This window comes from Cardiocondyla obscurior, linkage group LG04 (genome assembly GCF_019399895.1).
Source record: "Cardiocondyla obscurior isolate alpha-2009 linkage group LG04, Cobs3.1, whole genome shotgun sequence".
NCBI classification, from domain to species: Eukaryota; Metazoa; Arthropoda; class Insecta; order Hymenoptera; family Formicidae; genus Cardiocondyla; species Cardiocondyla obscurior.
In genome coordinates, this window is record NC_091867.1 from 3487012 (window position 1) to 3503266 (window position 16255).

At 38.6% G+C, this 16255-nt stretch overlaps 1 protein-coding gene across 3 annotated transcripts; it reads left to right on the forward strand.

The window, feature by feature from the left end:
- Nucleotides 1–1220: 1220 nt before the first annotated feature.
- Nucleotides 1221–16132, forward strand: LOC139102261 (salivary peroxidase/catechol oxidase). 3 transcript variants are annotated; one of them, XM_070656036.1, is made up of 13 exons: nt 1221–6205; nt 8163–8306; nt 8752–9052; nt 9274–9491; nt 13219–13395; nt 13768–13964; nt 14099–14282; nt 14392–14734; nt 14818–14974; nt 15105–15278; nt 15368–15566; nt 15658–15763; nt 15858–16132. In XM_070656036.1, the coding sequence occupies exons 1-13, from the start codon at nt 6124–6126 to the stop codon at nt 15943–15945; spliced, it is 2370 nt and encodes a 789-aa protein (XP_070512137.1). In that variant the 5' UTR covers nt 1221–6123; the 3' UTR covers nt 15946–16132. The 3 variants fall into 3 exon arrangements, with proteins under 3 accessions (XP_070512137.1, XP_070512138.1, XP_070512139.1); XM_070656037.1 differs by having other exon boundaries at nt 1221–3275; XM_070656038.1 differs by having other exon boundaries at nt 1222–1465.
- The last annotated feature ends 123 nt before the right edge of the window (nt 16133–16255 follow it).

The following is a 16255-nucleotide window of genomic DNA, read 5'->3' on the forward strand; positions in this document are numbered from 1 at the left end:
GCGGTCTTTGTTCTTTTTAGAAGGCTGTTAAAAATATTTTTATTGGAGTATGCCGGCATTCTTAAGCCAACTCACGGGAAACAGTCACGCACACGACAAAGCAATTAAATTAAATTAGAATTAAGTTACTCCTTGTTCTACATAGAATGAGAAATATGAGTTTCCGATAAACGCCCCAAGGCACGAATAACGAATTGAGATATTCTATCTCGACAAAGTTAATTAATCGGGAAAAGATACTTCGCTCCTTCAAGAAACTATAATTCCGAGAGGCGTAAATCCTGTGATGTATGCGTATTGTAATACATGAAATCTTGTTTGATTTCCGCCTGAAATCAGTTACCCATAACAGCTTTCACTGGTATCAACCGCTTCATTGTACATTAAAATTACGAAAGAGCGTATGTGTTTTTTACGGATCGCGAGGAGACTTTGCACCGTGAATAAAAACAATTTCTGAGATCGCGTGTCAAAAGGAACGTTGGCCCCATCATTGATATGTGTCATTGGTCGTGCACTCGAACTCGTCGCAAAATAGAGTGAAACAGTCGTCTCTCTTGCTTGAATTAACGATTACTTAGCAAAAGAAACGTTCTTTTTCCTATTGGACAGATATGCGCCATACCCCTTCCGCTGTGCGTTAATGACATACATTTTTTTCCACAAAAAAGAACGTAGTACGGAACGTGGTATTGATTAAATCTGGGAATTTACCATTACGTTTCCGGCGGGGTATTCACTAATTTTTTTTTTTTTTTTTTTCCTCCGATTGCCTCATTTTTTTTGCGGTTGTGCTCGCAAGAAACATTATCCGTCAATTTAATTACTTTCCGACGAAGAGATCTTGTAAGATCTAATTAATAAATATAGAAAAGCCACCGTCGATCTAGGGAATCAAATAAAAAATGCACTTCGTGCTATTGTAATCTGCGTTTCGCGGAATGGCTGATATCTGGTTTTGTTCATTGGTTGAAACGCAACGGCAGCCGCGTTGACTCGACAGAAAATTCTCATCTTTTAACGAAGTGCATCGCGCAGTGACGTTATCCACTTATAAATAATTCATATAGATCGAGCCCTTTGTTTATGCAGTCGCTTCTGCGAATCATATCTCGTTCTTTATTCGTATTCCGATTTTTTCCTTCAATTTGTAATGTCGTCATCGTGTATCCGTCGATTTCTCAGGACTATATAAGCGCGTGACCGCGTCACAAATCGTGATAAACTTCTCGGCTTGCGGGATAAGGGTCGATCCGGAACGACCCCGGGAAGGCAACTATCTTCTCGCTGTTATCCGACATTTAAGATAACATTTGTTTCGTAGTGAAAAGAGGAGGCGTTGCCGGCGGGCATTGAAATTGTACTGTCCAATATAAAGCGACTGTGTTGTCTGACAAAACGATCAGTTTGCATCGTCAATAATATTGGAATTCTCTCGCAAAATATCAGCTGAAAGCCGTCTTACGTAAGTAACTCTGTTTATATATATTAACGGAATACATTTCTAGCGTATAATAACAATTCACATTTTTAACCCTCATTTTATACTGACAGGTCATTTTTGACTGCAATTTTTAAAAGTATTTAATCCTCTAAAGACAAATGATTGTAAAGTCACCGCACCACCCTTTGAGAAAAAAAAGAAAGAAACTAAAAGTAGAGATAAAGAACATTTTTTAACTAAAAAAAACCAATAATGACATATTAACATAATTTGAAACTAATAATAGTCAAATTATTTCTTTTACTTATAAATTAAGATTTTTAATATGTTTATGAGCTATTATACGTTTCATATATCTTTAAAGAATTTAATGCTGAAAGTTGTGCGAAGATGGATGGCAGTTAAACTTTTCGAGCGAGTAAAGCGTATATCGTATTCGTAAACAGAAATGATAAGTTAATGAAATAATAACTAAATCGTTATGTCGTTGGATCCGCTGCTGTTATCACATAAGGTTACATAGTTTGCAGAACGCGTTGCATGAAATAATTTCAAAATGCTATGCTCCGTTTCTCGGTTCCTTTTTAAAGATAGAACACGTTCTCTCATAAAATAATATCCCGTGGAATTTACCTCATTAACGTCGTAGTCATTAAAAACTCGTTTTTCCGCATGGTTTTTAATTGTTTACATTTAAAAGTGATTCTAAATTTGAATTAATTATAATAACTTACACATATAATTAAGCAACCAAATCAGAAATTTATCATTATGTGATAAGTGCCGTGTATAAAGAGTACCTGTTTAAATCTTAAGATGACTCTGTAGGTTCTACTTGTGCCTACTTGCAAGTAGTCGCAGATATATCTCTATTTTTTAAAAAGAAAAGGAAGCAAATAAAAGAATAAGAGAAGTAAATTTATAGGAACGTCGCATAACATTGTTAATTATCACGTTTGCATCACATGCTGGTTAGACCGGTCAAAGTCTTTGCCACTTCTTAGTCCGAATGTTTACATCTACAATAGATAGAAATTCGTTTCATTTCTAATAAATTTTCTCTTCTCGAAACTTATATTTTTATCACCGACAATTAAAGATTAAATTAAATTTTATTTTTTACGCAGAATTTTAATTTTTTTTACTAAAAATATGAATTTAAAGAATTAAAAATAATAAAGTAATTTACCCATTAAGCAGATAATTTATTGAAATTAAAGTCAAGAATTTTTAATTACGATTAGTATCACATCTAAATATTGATGTTTCTGACAAAAATTACTACCGTATTAGTTCAAAGGGCAACCCCGTCATCTGACATTTGCGCGAAAAGACGCATGCGTTAGCGGAGGGTGAAAAATTCTGCTCGATTGAAAAGGAGCAGGGTGGGGGAGACAAATTCGAGGGGTCAATGTGGTTCAGAATCAGCTGCCGCTAACCTAGCCAGTGCACGATTTATTCAAAACGTGAAAAAAATATTCCTAGTCCGGCGTCAGTAGTTACTTGAGAGTCTTTCAAGAAATTTGTCGCCGGTGCCGCAGGCAACTCAAGGGCGTGGAAGGAGGCACGACAGGGAGAAGTCCCGCGTGCCGATATCCGGGTATATTGATCCGGGGTGGAAAATTGGCGTGTCTATATACATAACCACAGTGCGCGTCGACGTGTTTCTGTGAAGTAAAGCCTCGTCGCTAACGGTCTAAACTTCCACGAGCAAGCGGGTCTCGTCGCGGCCCGCTCGACGTTTACTCCAGGAGGATAAAGATGGGCGTTGAAGTGTTCGACTGTCTAAACAACTATCTGCGAGTAGAACGTTGCAAGAAGTCATACATAGGTGAGCCCGGGTTCTAACTCGTCTAATTGTGAGTGAAAGACGCGTCGTTGCAGGTTTCTTCATCGCGATAGAAAAAAGAAAGACAATTATCGTGCCGACCGAAAGTTAACTTCAAATTACATTCAAGCCGGTTCCGTTTTTCGAGAAGTGAGTCGTTACATGATTACGAGATACACGTACATAACACACAATTTAACAACGTAATCTTATCGATTAACTATAATCTAATCTGAATGAAATGATACTCATATGACGAGAATAAAAAAAGTTTTTCTTTTTTTTTTTAATCTTGTAATTAACATTCGCTATCTTTGTTTAACAACAAGACAAAGCGAGGTGAAAATATTTACTAACGTTATCTATAAAGTTTTCTTCGAATAGTACTTACGAGTCTAAGCTGCATATAAAGATCCGGTTGGTTATGTATACATATACGTTTTTATAAAATATTTTTACTAAAATTTTTTAAGTAAAATATAAATAGATTAGAATTAAAACCCGCGTTCTCGTCGATATTGAATCACTGATCAACCTTTTTTCGCGCGTAAACGAGATCGATCGTCCAGTTCTTTTTATAAACTTCCCTCGATTTAACCTTAATAATTTTATTATCAAGGCCCTGCTTAATCGAATAAGTGCCAGAACTTCACGTAGGCGCTGTCATTCTTTTATTAGCAATAATGCCGTTTAATCGGGTCTTTATAACTCCTCGCAACATTCGCGCGTGTACGAGTCTCGTGTTATTTTGCATGCAAATCATTCGACAGTGATTCGATAAATTGTACCCATAATTTAATTGTGGAATTGTCAAGCTAACCATAGTGAGAACGTTACGCGCGAGCGGTACGATTCTTCTCAGTGCCAAATCTTAAAGCGTCGTTGAATCTTTTTTTAAAGTTTGCCGCTGCTATTTTTACGGTTTGTTTATCGAGATTAAAATTGTGCTCGCGCACGACATCGGCTTTATTTTTACGAGAGAACAATTCCACAGAAATTCAATAGACACGCCTTAACCTACGGTACGACGCGTGCTTGTATTTTCTGGAACAAACTGTATATTTCTACGGCGAAAGTAGTGGAAAAGTACTGGCAAACCTATAGGGGATTGTACAGAAATGGCAGAAGATCTACAGGTCTCTCCATAAAAAGACCCGAAATTATTTAATATTCTAGAAAACAAAGTCCCTTTTCGTATTTCTAATCGAAAGAATAAATTTTGCACACAGCTGTTATTAGTAGACACGTGTCTAATGTTATACAAAAATCGAATTGCAAATAAAAATGCTTTGTTAAAGACAATAAAAGATTTTGATATATAAAAATTGTGTTCTCCAACCGCGCTCGCATTGCTCGTTTCGTTCTTATCTCAGATATGATTTACGACTTGATCTTAACGTTTGAGGAAGAATAAGAATCAAATCAGAGCGAGCTCAATATATTTTTGCAATTTTAATTAAAAAAAAAAATCGTTAATTGTACATCAAGAACCAATAATAGTGACTAAAGAAAGTATTCGAATTACAGTTATAATTTGAAACGACGTAGAATTTTAAAAATAAATTTTGTAGATATTTGCTATATCGTTAAAAAAAAAATATTTTGATTTTGACTGCTCGAAAAAAAATGCGCGTTAAAAAACTGAAGTGTATCGAAGGAAGAAACAAGAATTTAACGGCCAGACTCTGAAAGCCGGCATGGAAGTCTGGAGGTGGACGAGCACGTGCTCACCGAGTGATAGAATTTTTTTTTTCAAGTTAAATAAGGTGACTTGCCGCTGGTGGGAAGTAACGAGCCAATGAAAACGCGAGCGAGTCATCGCGCAAAGTGAGACAAACGAAAAGAGCGAAGGAGAAAGCGAGCTGGAGAGCGTATGTGGAATCAATGTGCGTAACGTGTGCACGTGATCGAGAGAGATCCCCTGGGAGAGACAAAGAGCGAAGTAAGGGAGGGAGACGATAAAGCGGATTTAGGCATACGAGGAAACGAGATACAGAGAATGTAAGAAAACCTGAATGGAAGTAAGACGGACGATGTGCACGGAGCTCTCAGTAATGTACCTTGTGGATGCACCAAAGCAGAAGTTACCAACGAAAATCAACACTATATTCAATGACTTTCATCCAATAATTTTAAATAACCGACTATCACTTTTCCAGATAAATATGCAGGCGATGCAATAAAAAAATTTTATCTGAAACATTCAATCTGTTATATTTAAACATATTTTTATTAGCGACAGCATATTTAAAATGTCTTTATTGCCTTTTTCAACTGATTGTTCAGACAGCAAATAAATTCTGAAGCAGATGTAGGTACTCGTAATGTAATTTAAATATTAGAATACCGCTCGCATACGTGGAGGAGAGTACTAAAGTACTCGCGGATAGTCGACTATTATCAATTCTAGGCAATATTTTAATTCGGTCCGATTCACGTCGACCCTGAGATAAAAGAGAGAACGGGACAGAAGAATAAATGAATGAACGAGATGGCAGAAGGGTTCTCGAACGAGCTCGCGAGCGAGACAGAGCGACCGGAGTAGAGAGGGAAATTTCTGTATTCGCAGCGCGAAACTCCGTCGTTGAGTATCACCATCGTGGAAGTGCGTCTTTATCGGCCGCCACGCGTCCACCTCTTCGCGGCACACCTGATACGAACTTTGAAGATACGTCACGGTGGCCGCGGGTGCATTTTATTCATTCGCCGGCAGCGAACTCGTGAAAATCAGTGAAACGATTTGGTATTGCGCACCCAGGTACGAGCGCACGAAACACACTCGTGAGTTGATCGATACGCGACCGCAACGAAGAGCGCGTCCCGCCGTTATACCTGGCTGCACCAGTGGAGAATGTTCCTCGTCGCACCAGTCGACAACAATCGCTGGGTTTACGCGATGCATGGATTAGAGAAGCCCATGGATCATGTATCCGGTAACGATTTGTCAATGTCTAAATATACCGATAAGATACAGTGGCGGAATCCAAAGTATGCCTTCAGAGAACGTAGAAGTGATATCGCTATCGTTGACAGGTTCTTAATGTGGAATGTAGCCTGAACGATTACGAACGCATCGCGCCGCATTTTAGAGAGCGTCTGTGAAAGAGAAAGAAAAATTCAAGAGAACGCGACACGTCTTTTATTCCAGACATTTCTCAGAGTGCTGGAAACTGTTTATTCGAGTGCGCTAATATTAGCGACGCCATCATTGCTGTTCACGTGTCCCGCAAATGCACGTCTTGCATTTGTAATTTGTTGATTTGCACCGCTCGCGTTATCGCATAGAAAAGACCCACGATGATCTAGCACGTCAAATGACCGCGATTTACATACATGTCACGTGTCAATAACATCGTCGACCTGTATAAAAATTCAGAAGAACCGTCGGTTAAATTTCACGTGACCGCATACAATTTTTTTTTACGTAGTATATTTTAAACAGAGAGAAATAAAATTAATTTAGTAAAATATAATAGTAAAAAAAATATATAAAATATAATAGTAAAAAAAATATATAAAATATAATAGTAAAAAAAATTATAAAAAATATTAGAAGTAATTCTGTTTATCAATAAAAAACTTATTGACCAGTGCTGCTTGATTTTAAATTTTTATGTGAAGATCGAAAAAGTTTAGAGCCCTAAAATTTTATTGTCGTTAATAAAGCCTTTGTTGTATGACTGAAAGGATCAACGTGATAACAAGTAGAGCCAGCTGCACCTAGGCATGTGCGATGCGCGTGAACACCCGAGTTGTGACGTGTTTACTACATTAATGAGATATGGATAGGAATTGCACACAGACGCATATCGTTTTGCTGATAGTCTCGCTAAAACGTGATTTATAAATAGCTGAGAGAACAAGCGCGAAGGTCGTGAAGAAACGTAAAAGAATTTGCCGGCCGGTGCTTATGCAAGAAATCTGTTTAGATCGTTTGAACGCAACACGTTAGAATGACAAATGTTAGCTGAGATAAGAAATATTTTTACTTCGTTATTTTCAGTCGTACCTCTAGCTTAATTAAATTAGCAATTTAAAAAATAAATTTTTTAATCCGTAAGACTTGTATGTTGCTCTTAGAAATTCTTTGTACGTATATACGGTTTAATAAAACGTCGTGTACATACTTCACGAGTTCATCGAGGTCGAGCGATTCGTCTACATTGTTCGTTCCGCATTGTAATGCATTATTTAATGTCTCAAAAAACATATCGCGCGAAAAACCTGAAAAATGTCTGCTTATTACAAAATATTTTTTAATTTAACTTATTAACTTTCTCTGGCAAATTATATTACATTTTTAAACAATTATTAATAACAATTAAAATTTTAATTTTGTTTACTTGTTCAGAAAGATCAAATTAAAAAAAAAAGTCGAGTTTATTTGTAATTTAAAATTAATAAACTGATACGATAATACAAGTTTTTTTTTTTTTTGTGAGCAATCTTATCTTCCGTAACATTTAATTTTCTCGTACAAAGATAAATATCGTGAGATCAAAGTCAAGGATGTCTGATACCGAAGAGGTTTCAAATATATAAAAATGTGGCAGCGTTGTACAACAATAAATCATTAAAAAAAATAAGGAGACATTATTTAACTTATTAATTAGCAATCAGTGGTATCATGCGCACATGTGTATGTCCGGCACACGTTAACGGGATGGGTGCCAAGCGGGAAAAGGGGGGTGGTTGCGGTGACATCCTTTCGAGCAAGCCGTGCGATATTAATATAACATTTTATTCGTGACGAGAGAGTCAGTTTCTTTGCGCCGCGAGTGTAAGTTAACGTCGAACGTTCGCGTGAGTCACATGTATTGAGATGTAAAAGGAGAGCGTCTTAACAATCTAACGTTTAGTCAGTCTGGTCAGTCATTTGGTTTTGTGCAGCCGGCGGCGTCATGGCGGGTTCTGTTGCCACTCTGGCGATTCTCTGGGTGTCCCTGCAGACGATGGGACTTCTGGGTCATTCCCATTCAATCGGCACCTACAGACTACCCGAGGGCCTACAGAACTATCTTTCCAGCTACACTGGTGAGTACGCCTAATTTTTTTTTTTTTTTCAAATAAAAATATAAATTTCATATTATGGAAAATCGAGGACGATTCGTTCATTAGCAATTTAATTTTTAAAAATTAATAAACACTTTGGAAAATATACGATGCTACGGTAAACGATCTCGTACATTAATTACATTTCTTTTTATTTTCTGTAAAATTGATTTTTTTTTTTTTTTAAATAAAGGTGCAATTTTATTTAACATAATTTTGCCTATCATCTATCTTTGACCACGCGTCGGTTTAGCAATATTTGGAGACGATCCAGATACGTTTAATTGACCGATTTATTTCGGAACACGGATCTAGATTAAATCACGAAGGTTTTGTCGAAGGATAGTTTTAGATTACGCTTTCATTATATTTCATATAAAAATAGCTTCGATTGTTATTTCAAAATATTTCAAAAATGTAATTTCAGGACTGCCATCTGATTACGGTTCCGAAGTCATAGTGGACACCGGGCGTCTTCAAAATTTGAGATTTCCAAGAATCGATGGGGCAACTTTGAACAACTCGATCACGTTCGCGCAAACATTAGTTGATCGCATGAGCACACTTGAGAATAATATTGCGAACGCCGGTATCGAGCTCGAAGCACGAAGTCCGTCCGAGAAGCAATTCTGGAATTCATATCCTACCGTGGATGCTTTTGACAGGAGTATTGATGCTATCGTAGCAACAAAAGCGTCATCGTACCTCGTACAACAAAACTGCCGAAGGTACGTTTCATCAATATATTACTCGCTTAAAATTATTTTCTATTAATTTAAACCATCGTATATTAATTGTCTTAATTATTAATCATTTTTCGTCGAAATTTAAAATCCTATGTAAGTAATCGGTTTTACAATATTAATTTTCAAATTATTAATTCTCGAATCACGTGCGCAAAGAATGAAATTTAATCAATGTCTAATCTATTCGATTAATTTTGTCGCAGATTCGGGTTAGATAAAAACGACTGTGCGCGCTACATATCGACGCTGGGCTTGCGGGGCACTCCGCTCGGTGAATCTTGTGCCGCGGTGCATAGCATTGAATGTGACGAAATGTCGAAATACCGTAGCATCGACGGCACCTGCAATAACATTGAGAACCCGAGCTGGGGCAGCGCGATGACCGCGTACACCAGAGTACTGTTCTCCCAATACTTCGACGGTAAGTGTCGTCTTCCTATTGTGATCCCGCCTACCCTTTTTCTCTAGCCCATCCTACGATTTGTCAACCGCATTAGCTCGCGATACGGCGTCGTTCTCATCAGTTGTCCAGGTTTGATTGCATCCCGGCCGTATCGCCGCTAGGGAAATAAATGCTGAACGCGCGTACTTTCGGCCCCGTTCGCGATTCGTAAGCAACCCCCACGCGCGATTACACCCCCATCTCTCCTCTGGAAACTTTGCACGGGAAGAAATTTCATAGTAAAGCGATATTTCAGAAAAAAAAGCGCGTCTTCTTCTCGTAAAGATTCTTTGTCGTTAAACTTTGTGTGGAATAATAATCGTACAATTATTTGCAGCCTCTGAACGTTTAGCGCTTTCCTTATTCCGCCTCAGTTTCCTACCCCAACGACCATCCGATCCTATACTTCTAGAGCATTGTTCTTAGACTACTTTCGACCAAACGAAATTCTCTTTTGTTAGGCGAAGTAAATTAATTGCAATTGTAGACATGTACGAGTTCGTTTTTTTTTTAATCAAAAGTCTTTCGATGATACTCAACAACGACAGCGGGAAAAACAATAGTATCTCGATGTAGAAAATCATACTGAATTGTATAATTGCGACCATTACAGGGGAATATAATTTTTATCTTAATTACGCGGAATAATACTAATACTTATCGCGCGTGACAGTAACCGGTGTCAATTAAATGTTATTTTATGCGATGTTTCACAATTGCATATTTATTGAATACCACGTGTGTATCGAAAAGACGTAGCAATGGGAATGCGTCATCGCGTAAACGATATACATGATGATAAAAATGTGAGCTGTTCAGTCACGCATACTTTTCGCAAATCAGGCCGAACTGACAACGTGCACCGGCAACGATAGCTCTGCACATTATCGGGTTCGAACATTCGCAGTTGAATAATAATATATGTATTATACCACGATTTTGTTAACACCGATAAAATGAGACGTATTCTAGTTGTTGTTCTCAAGCTACTCGGGTCAGATAAGAGTTCTCGTTATTGTGTTTCCTTTCTGCAATCAAAAATTCCCGAGTTTCTTGTTGCACAAAAAGAAAAAAAAAAAAGAGAGACTTTGCTAAACAGCACATTGCATTCCTCGCGTTACGTCAGTGCCTTTCGCGTTGATGTATCATATAGCTTCTGCGTTTTTACACGCCCCTCTCTTTCGAGATAAAGTAAATTTATTCTAAACACGTCCTATGACGTAGAATCCACAGTTAAGCGTTTTGTGTTAATGTACTTAGAAATACAAATCGATATGACGTCGAATTAAAAATTGATATTTCCAAAAAAGCTAGTCGGTTGTAAATAAGAATTTACAGATTAATCATTTAAATTATCATCGCAATCAATTTGTATTTCTATAATTAGATACTGATTATTACTAGTACTCAGGAGCCATTATTATTTCTTCGTATCTCTTTTTTGTTTCTAACAAAGTGTAGGATAAAATGTCGAAATCATACATCAAAAATGAAAAATTAAAATAAGTAAAAAAAAGAAATAAAATAAGCACAAATTAAAATATGTTTTTTTTTCTCTTTTTTTAAATTTTTATATCAGATGGATGAGTGAATTCGACATTTGGCGAGAATTATATGTATAAATGAAATATAGTTATAATTAATATCGTAATATTACTGTTGTATAAAAATATTAATACCGTTTCAGTCACCGCGTTCGTAGGGAAAGCAAAACGTCCAAGATAATCGATGTGTTTATTATAAAATATCGCACAGTGGGTTCCGGTATATAAAACCAGCGCGACGTTGTTGAAAGGTTCGCTCTATATATGCGGAACTCACGACGCCACTTTGACATAACAAGCTCGCGAAAAAGTTTATATCTCGTGAACAATGATTTGCGCGATTTGTATCGCGGCAGGCTTTTTTCCCTACTGCTCGAGATTAATGTCGTCCGAGGTTTAATAATTAGACGTCATCGCTTCTTGTTTTGATTTTATACGATCCAAGCAAAACGACATCTTGGATGTCCAGTCTTGTCAACCAGCAACCTCGACCCACTAACCCATCTATCCCATTTATCACATCTCTGTAATACACATTTATACATCTAAACACGCATACATATATTGGCGTTGCGCGTGAATGTGTGCGTGCACGTGTTCTTGCACGTGCGTGTCATACATACACCTACGTGGATAAATGTGCATACGTACATACATACAAATACGTGTACACGTACACACTGATCCTTGGGCGCTAATGGATAAACGTTCGTCGATTGGCTTAACAAATTATATTCTGTGATTTGCATTACAGTTGTTGTGCGATAAGGCACATAGAGCATAAAATGCCTGAGTGTAGCAGTGAATAATACTGTCTACAATAGGGTGCCCCGGTCGGGAGATTGTATCCAGCAGTAGAATGTGTATGTAAACTAATTCGGATATACCTAATAATGTATCATATTTATTATGTAACACTAGTTCGAGTTGTTTTTTCTGTTCAATTCGCGGCAGTATGCAGCTCGCGCGAAGGTAACGAACGAGGGGACTCGGCTTGGGAGTACGCGGTCCAGGCGCACTTGATGTGCAGACCTCGTTTTGACATTCGGTACTTAACGAACAAGCCCATTGTGATATACTTCCTGTAATAGGGCGTTAAATAGAAATATCTTTGAGCTTAAATTTAATTAAATTTCATCGAATAGATTCCCTTTTTTTTCTGACATTATTCTCTCAACATCAAAATTAATTTTGAACGTTGTTAACGCTTGCGAGATGTATTTTCAATACATTTAAGCTACGTTTGAAACTTTCTCCCAGCTCGGCTCGCTCGTTCGAACTCCTTCACCGATCATCTACGGATAAGTCCGCGGGGACGTTTCTGCGAGCGTTTTCGATTCGAGGGGCCGTAACTTCGATGCCTGATCATCGATTGCATATCCGCGAGCCGTTGTTTCGTGAAATTACACATAGTTACGCGCGTCTCTGCTTTTTTTGCTTTAACAAACGGCGAGGCAAACAGACGGCTTGTCGTTCGATAACGCATCAGAACGTCGAAGTCAATGTAGTCGGAACGATACTCGCTAGCAGTCTCGCATTGCAGCACGAGATTTAGGATTCTTCAGGGACCGATCAGCGTCAGAAACGAGATTAACAGTCCTCCGAAAAATCTCAGAATACGAACTTCTCTAGCAATAATAATTCCTATGTATGATTCTTTGTACCAGATACCGTTCGCGACCTAGACGAAATTACACCTCTGATCGTTCCCTGAATTTATTGCGCGAGCAGGGCAGGTTGTAGGCAGTTAGGATCTCAAGATTAGCACAGCCGGCGGTACACTCGCCTAATTTAAGCCAGAACAGAAAATTTATGCAGCTATAGTCATTATGGTTTCCTCTCGTGCTGCACTGCCAAGCGTACCATTTTTAAGCGCGCGCGCGTGTTTTAAGCTCGCCAAAATCGGAGTAATCACGTCACATGTGATCTATGTACGATGACTGTTCGTTCGACTGGTTGATTTGCAAATTGTCACGAAATCGTATCATTTCCTATTATAATTTCTGCTCGCGTAATTCAATGATTATGATTATGATTTATCTCGCGAGCATCCACGGTAGGAGCAAAGCACCGCGTCGCGCTAAAGTAGCACCGATTTACTCCGATTTTGCGACTTCGAGCTGTTAACGTGACGGAGATCTAATTTACGATTTGGGAAGCAGGGATTCAAGAACCGAGGCGCATCGGACATACAAAGAAACCACTGCCAAGCCCGAGGCTCGTAAGCGCCGCTCTGTCCGCATCGAACGATCAATCGGACGCTAGCAGAACACTGGCTGTGATGGAATGGAGCCAATTCATCGCTCACGACATTGCTCACACCCCTGTTCGTAAAATGGGTAAGAATACCTGCATAAATTAATTCACCCTCCTAATTTTAGACGCCCGACTTTTGATTCGCTACTTAAGAAGTATGCGCCGAGTGGAATGTATTTTTCGTAGCTAAATATACGACTGTTTTTCTCCCTTATAAGAATCAACAACAAATCTGCATAACGCGAACTCATGAAATAAAAAATTCTTATCTCATTTTTATTTCAACTGTAAACTCTGACGTCAGAGGCTAGAATTTATAAATAACGTTTCTTTTTCCGCGCGTCGAAGTAAATATGAAGCGAAGATGCATTGATAAGAGAAATAATTTTCGTTGCATAAACAGGATTTTTTTTTCTTTTGTTCACGTCATTAAAAACATTATTTCGTAATTTTAGTTTCAACCGGAAAACCAATCTCATGCTGCCAACCGGATGGAGACACTCTGTCACCACGTCATATTCATCCAGATTGCTCCCCGATCAGCGTACCAGATCGCGATCCCGTTTACGGTCAGCATTACGTTCGGTGCATGAATTATGTTCGATCATTACCCGTTTTAAGATCGGAATGCACTTTCGGGCCTGTGGAACAAGTAAGTACTTGTCACGTATTAAGTCGCGTTAGAATTAATTCTTCGCTTTAAAAAGAACTTTTTTTAATTAATAAAAATTATAACTAATTTTTTAGTGCAATTCTTAATAAATTTGTATATAACTTTTATTTTAGATGAATCAAGCGAGCCACTTTTTGGATGGTTCCACGGTTTACGGTTCTACCACGAAGAAATCTCGCGAGCTTCGCACTTTCGAAGGCGGGCATCTTCGCGTCAACGTGCGAAATAATCACGCGTACTTGCCGAAAGGCGATGCCGAACTCATGTTACAATGCGGAGACAATTGCTACAATTCCGGTAAGAATTTATACGATGTGCTTTTTATATACGCATATAATTAAAAATGTATGTATTTGTCACGAGCAAAGCGCCTATTCACACGTTCTAACGAATATACATTTACTAGGTGACGATCGCGTAAACGTTCATCCTCAGTTAGCGGCAATTCACACGATTTGGCACCGTGAACACAATCGTATTGCCGACGAACTTGCCAACTTAAATCCCGATTGGTCAGATGAGACTTTATATCAAGAGGCCAGACGCATTGTAATCGCAGAGATTCAGCACATTACGTACAAAGAGTGGTTGCCCATTTTGTTGGGCAGAAAGTACACTCGAGCCATCGGTCTCACTGTAGGAAATAGTTACAGCCGTAACTATAACTCCGACGACGAACCGGCGGTCAGCAACGAAGCTGCCACCGCAGCGCTACGCTTTTTAAATTCGCTGATGCAGGGGAAGCTGAGGTAAGCGTTGAAATAAATTGGAAATAAACTCTACGATTGCAAAGTGCAAGTATAGCGAAATAAGCCTAGCTCTTTTATTTCAGCCTGCCAGATAATTTTCGCCAGCAAAACAAAACGCTACAGTTGGCGGAGCACTTTTTCAATCCACGTGTAATCGAGTCGGAAGAGGTGCTCGATGGTTTGCTACGAGGTCTTGCTACTCAAACCAGCCAGAAAATGGATATTAATCTCATTCCAGATGTAAGTATAAGATACATTTTTTTTTCTTTTTTTTTTTCTTTTTTTGTTAAAACGCGATTTATTATATCCACGTTGGATTAATGAAAGAGAATTTTTTTTACGATGTATAATCGGAGCTGTCGCATTACAGATAACAAGCAAATTGTACACTAGCAACGGCAACGATTTAGGCTTAGATGCCATTAGCTTGGACATTGAACGTGGCCGCGACCATGGCCTCCCGGGCTACAACTATTACCGTAGATATTGCGGACTTCCTGCTGCCAAGACTTTTGATGACTTCCTAGATTACATTCCTACAGAGGTAAGCTCGCAACACGTCGCACGTTCGCTCATTTTACTGTCAATATTTTTACAGCATTGATTAATTTATGATTATCGCTCGGTTATTAGATGATGAGAAAATTGCGTACTATCTACTCCCACCCCAATGACGTCGATCTTATTGTGGGTGGCATGGCGGAGAGGCCAGCGGATGACGGCATGATCGGCCCGACCTTCCGTTGCCTTATTTACGAACAATTTTCTAGATCGCGGCGTACCGATAGGTTCTTTTACGACTCCGCGACGCAACCACATCCCTTCACACCTGGTACGCCAAATATTTTCTACACATCGTCTCGTGTGTTCCAAATTATTAAATTTAATTAAAAACTAAAAGTATGACTAATTTTTCGTTACAGAACAACTGACTCAACTACGTAACGTCACCTTAGCGCGAATATTCTGCGACAACGGTGACGACATCACGCACATGCAGCGTAATGTGTTTCTCAAGCCGCAAGCAGGGTAAGTTTGAAATTTTGCGAAATCTGCGATTTAATCAACAAAATACCTATACATTTTTTTCATAAAAATTAATATTTCTTTTGTAATTCCCCAGGAACGAATTGAGACGATGCACAGATTTCGAAGCGATACCCAGCGTGGACCTCTTCGCCTGGGCAGAAAGAGCAAAAGCGTATCGCTGAAGTTCCTATCTAATTGACTGGTCACACAATAAATGATATCTCCTCGCCCGTAAACGTAGCGCGGGCCCGAAGAAGAATTATGGCAAGCGCACAACGAAAATGGGCGCGTAGAAAAAGCGATTGTGTGAGATTATGCAACGGTCTTATCAGAATCGTTGCCAAAAAAAAAAAAAAAAAAAGAAAGAAAGTGTTGCGACGATAATGCCGCGCACGTTATGACAAAGCAATTGAGGTAGCAAAAGGCACAATACAACAGAGAAAACACGTGACTAGTCGATTAAGAAAATATTTGGCGGATGGAATGAGACTG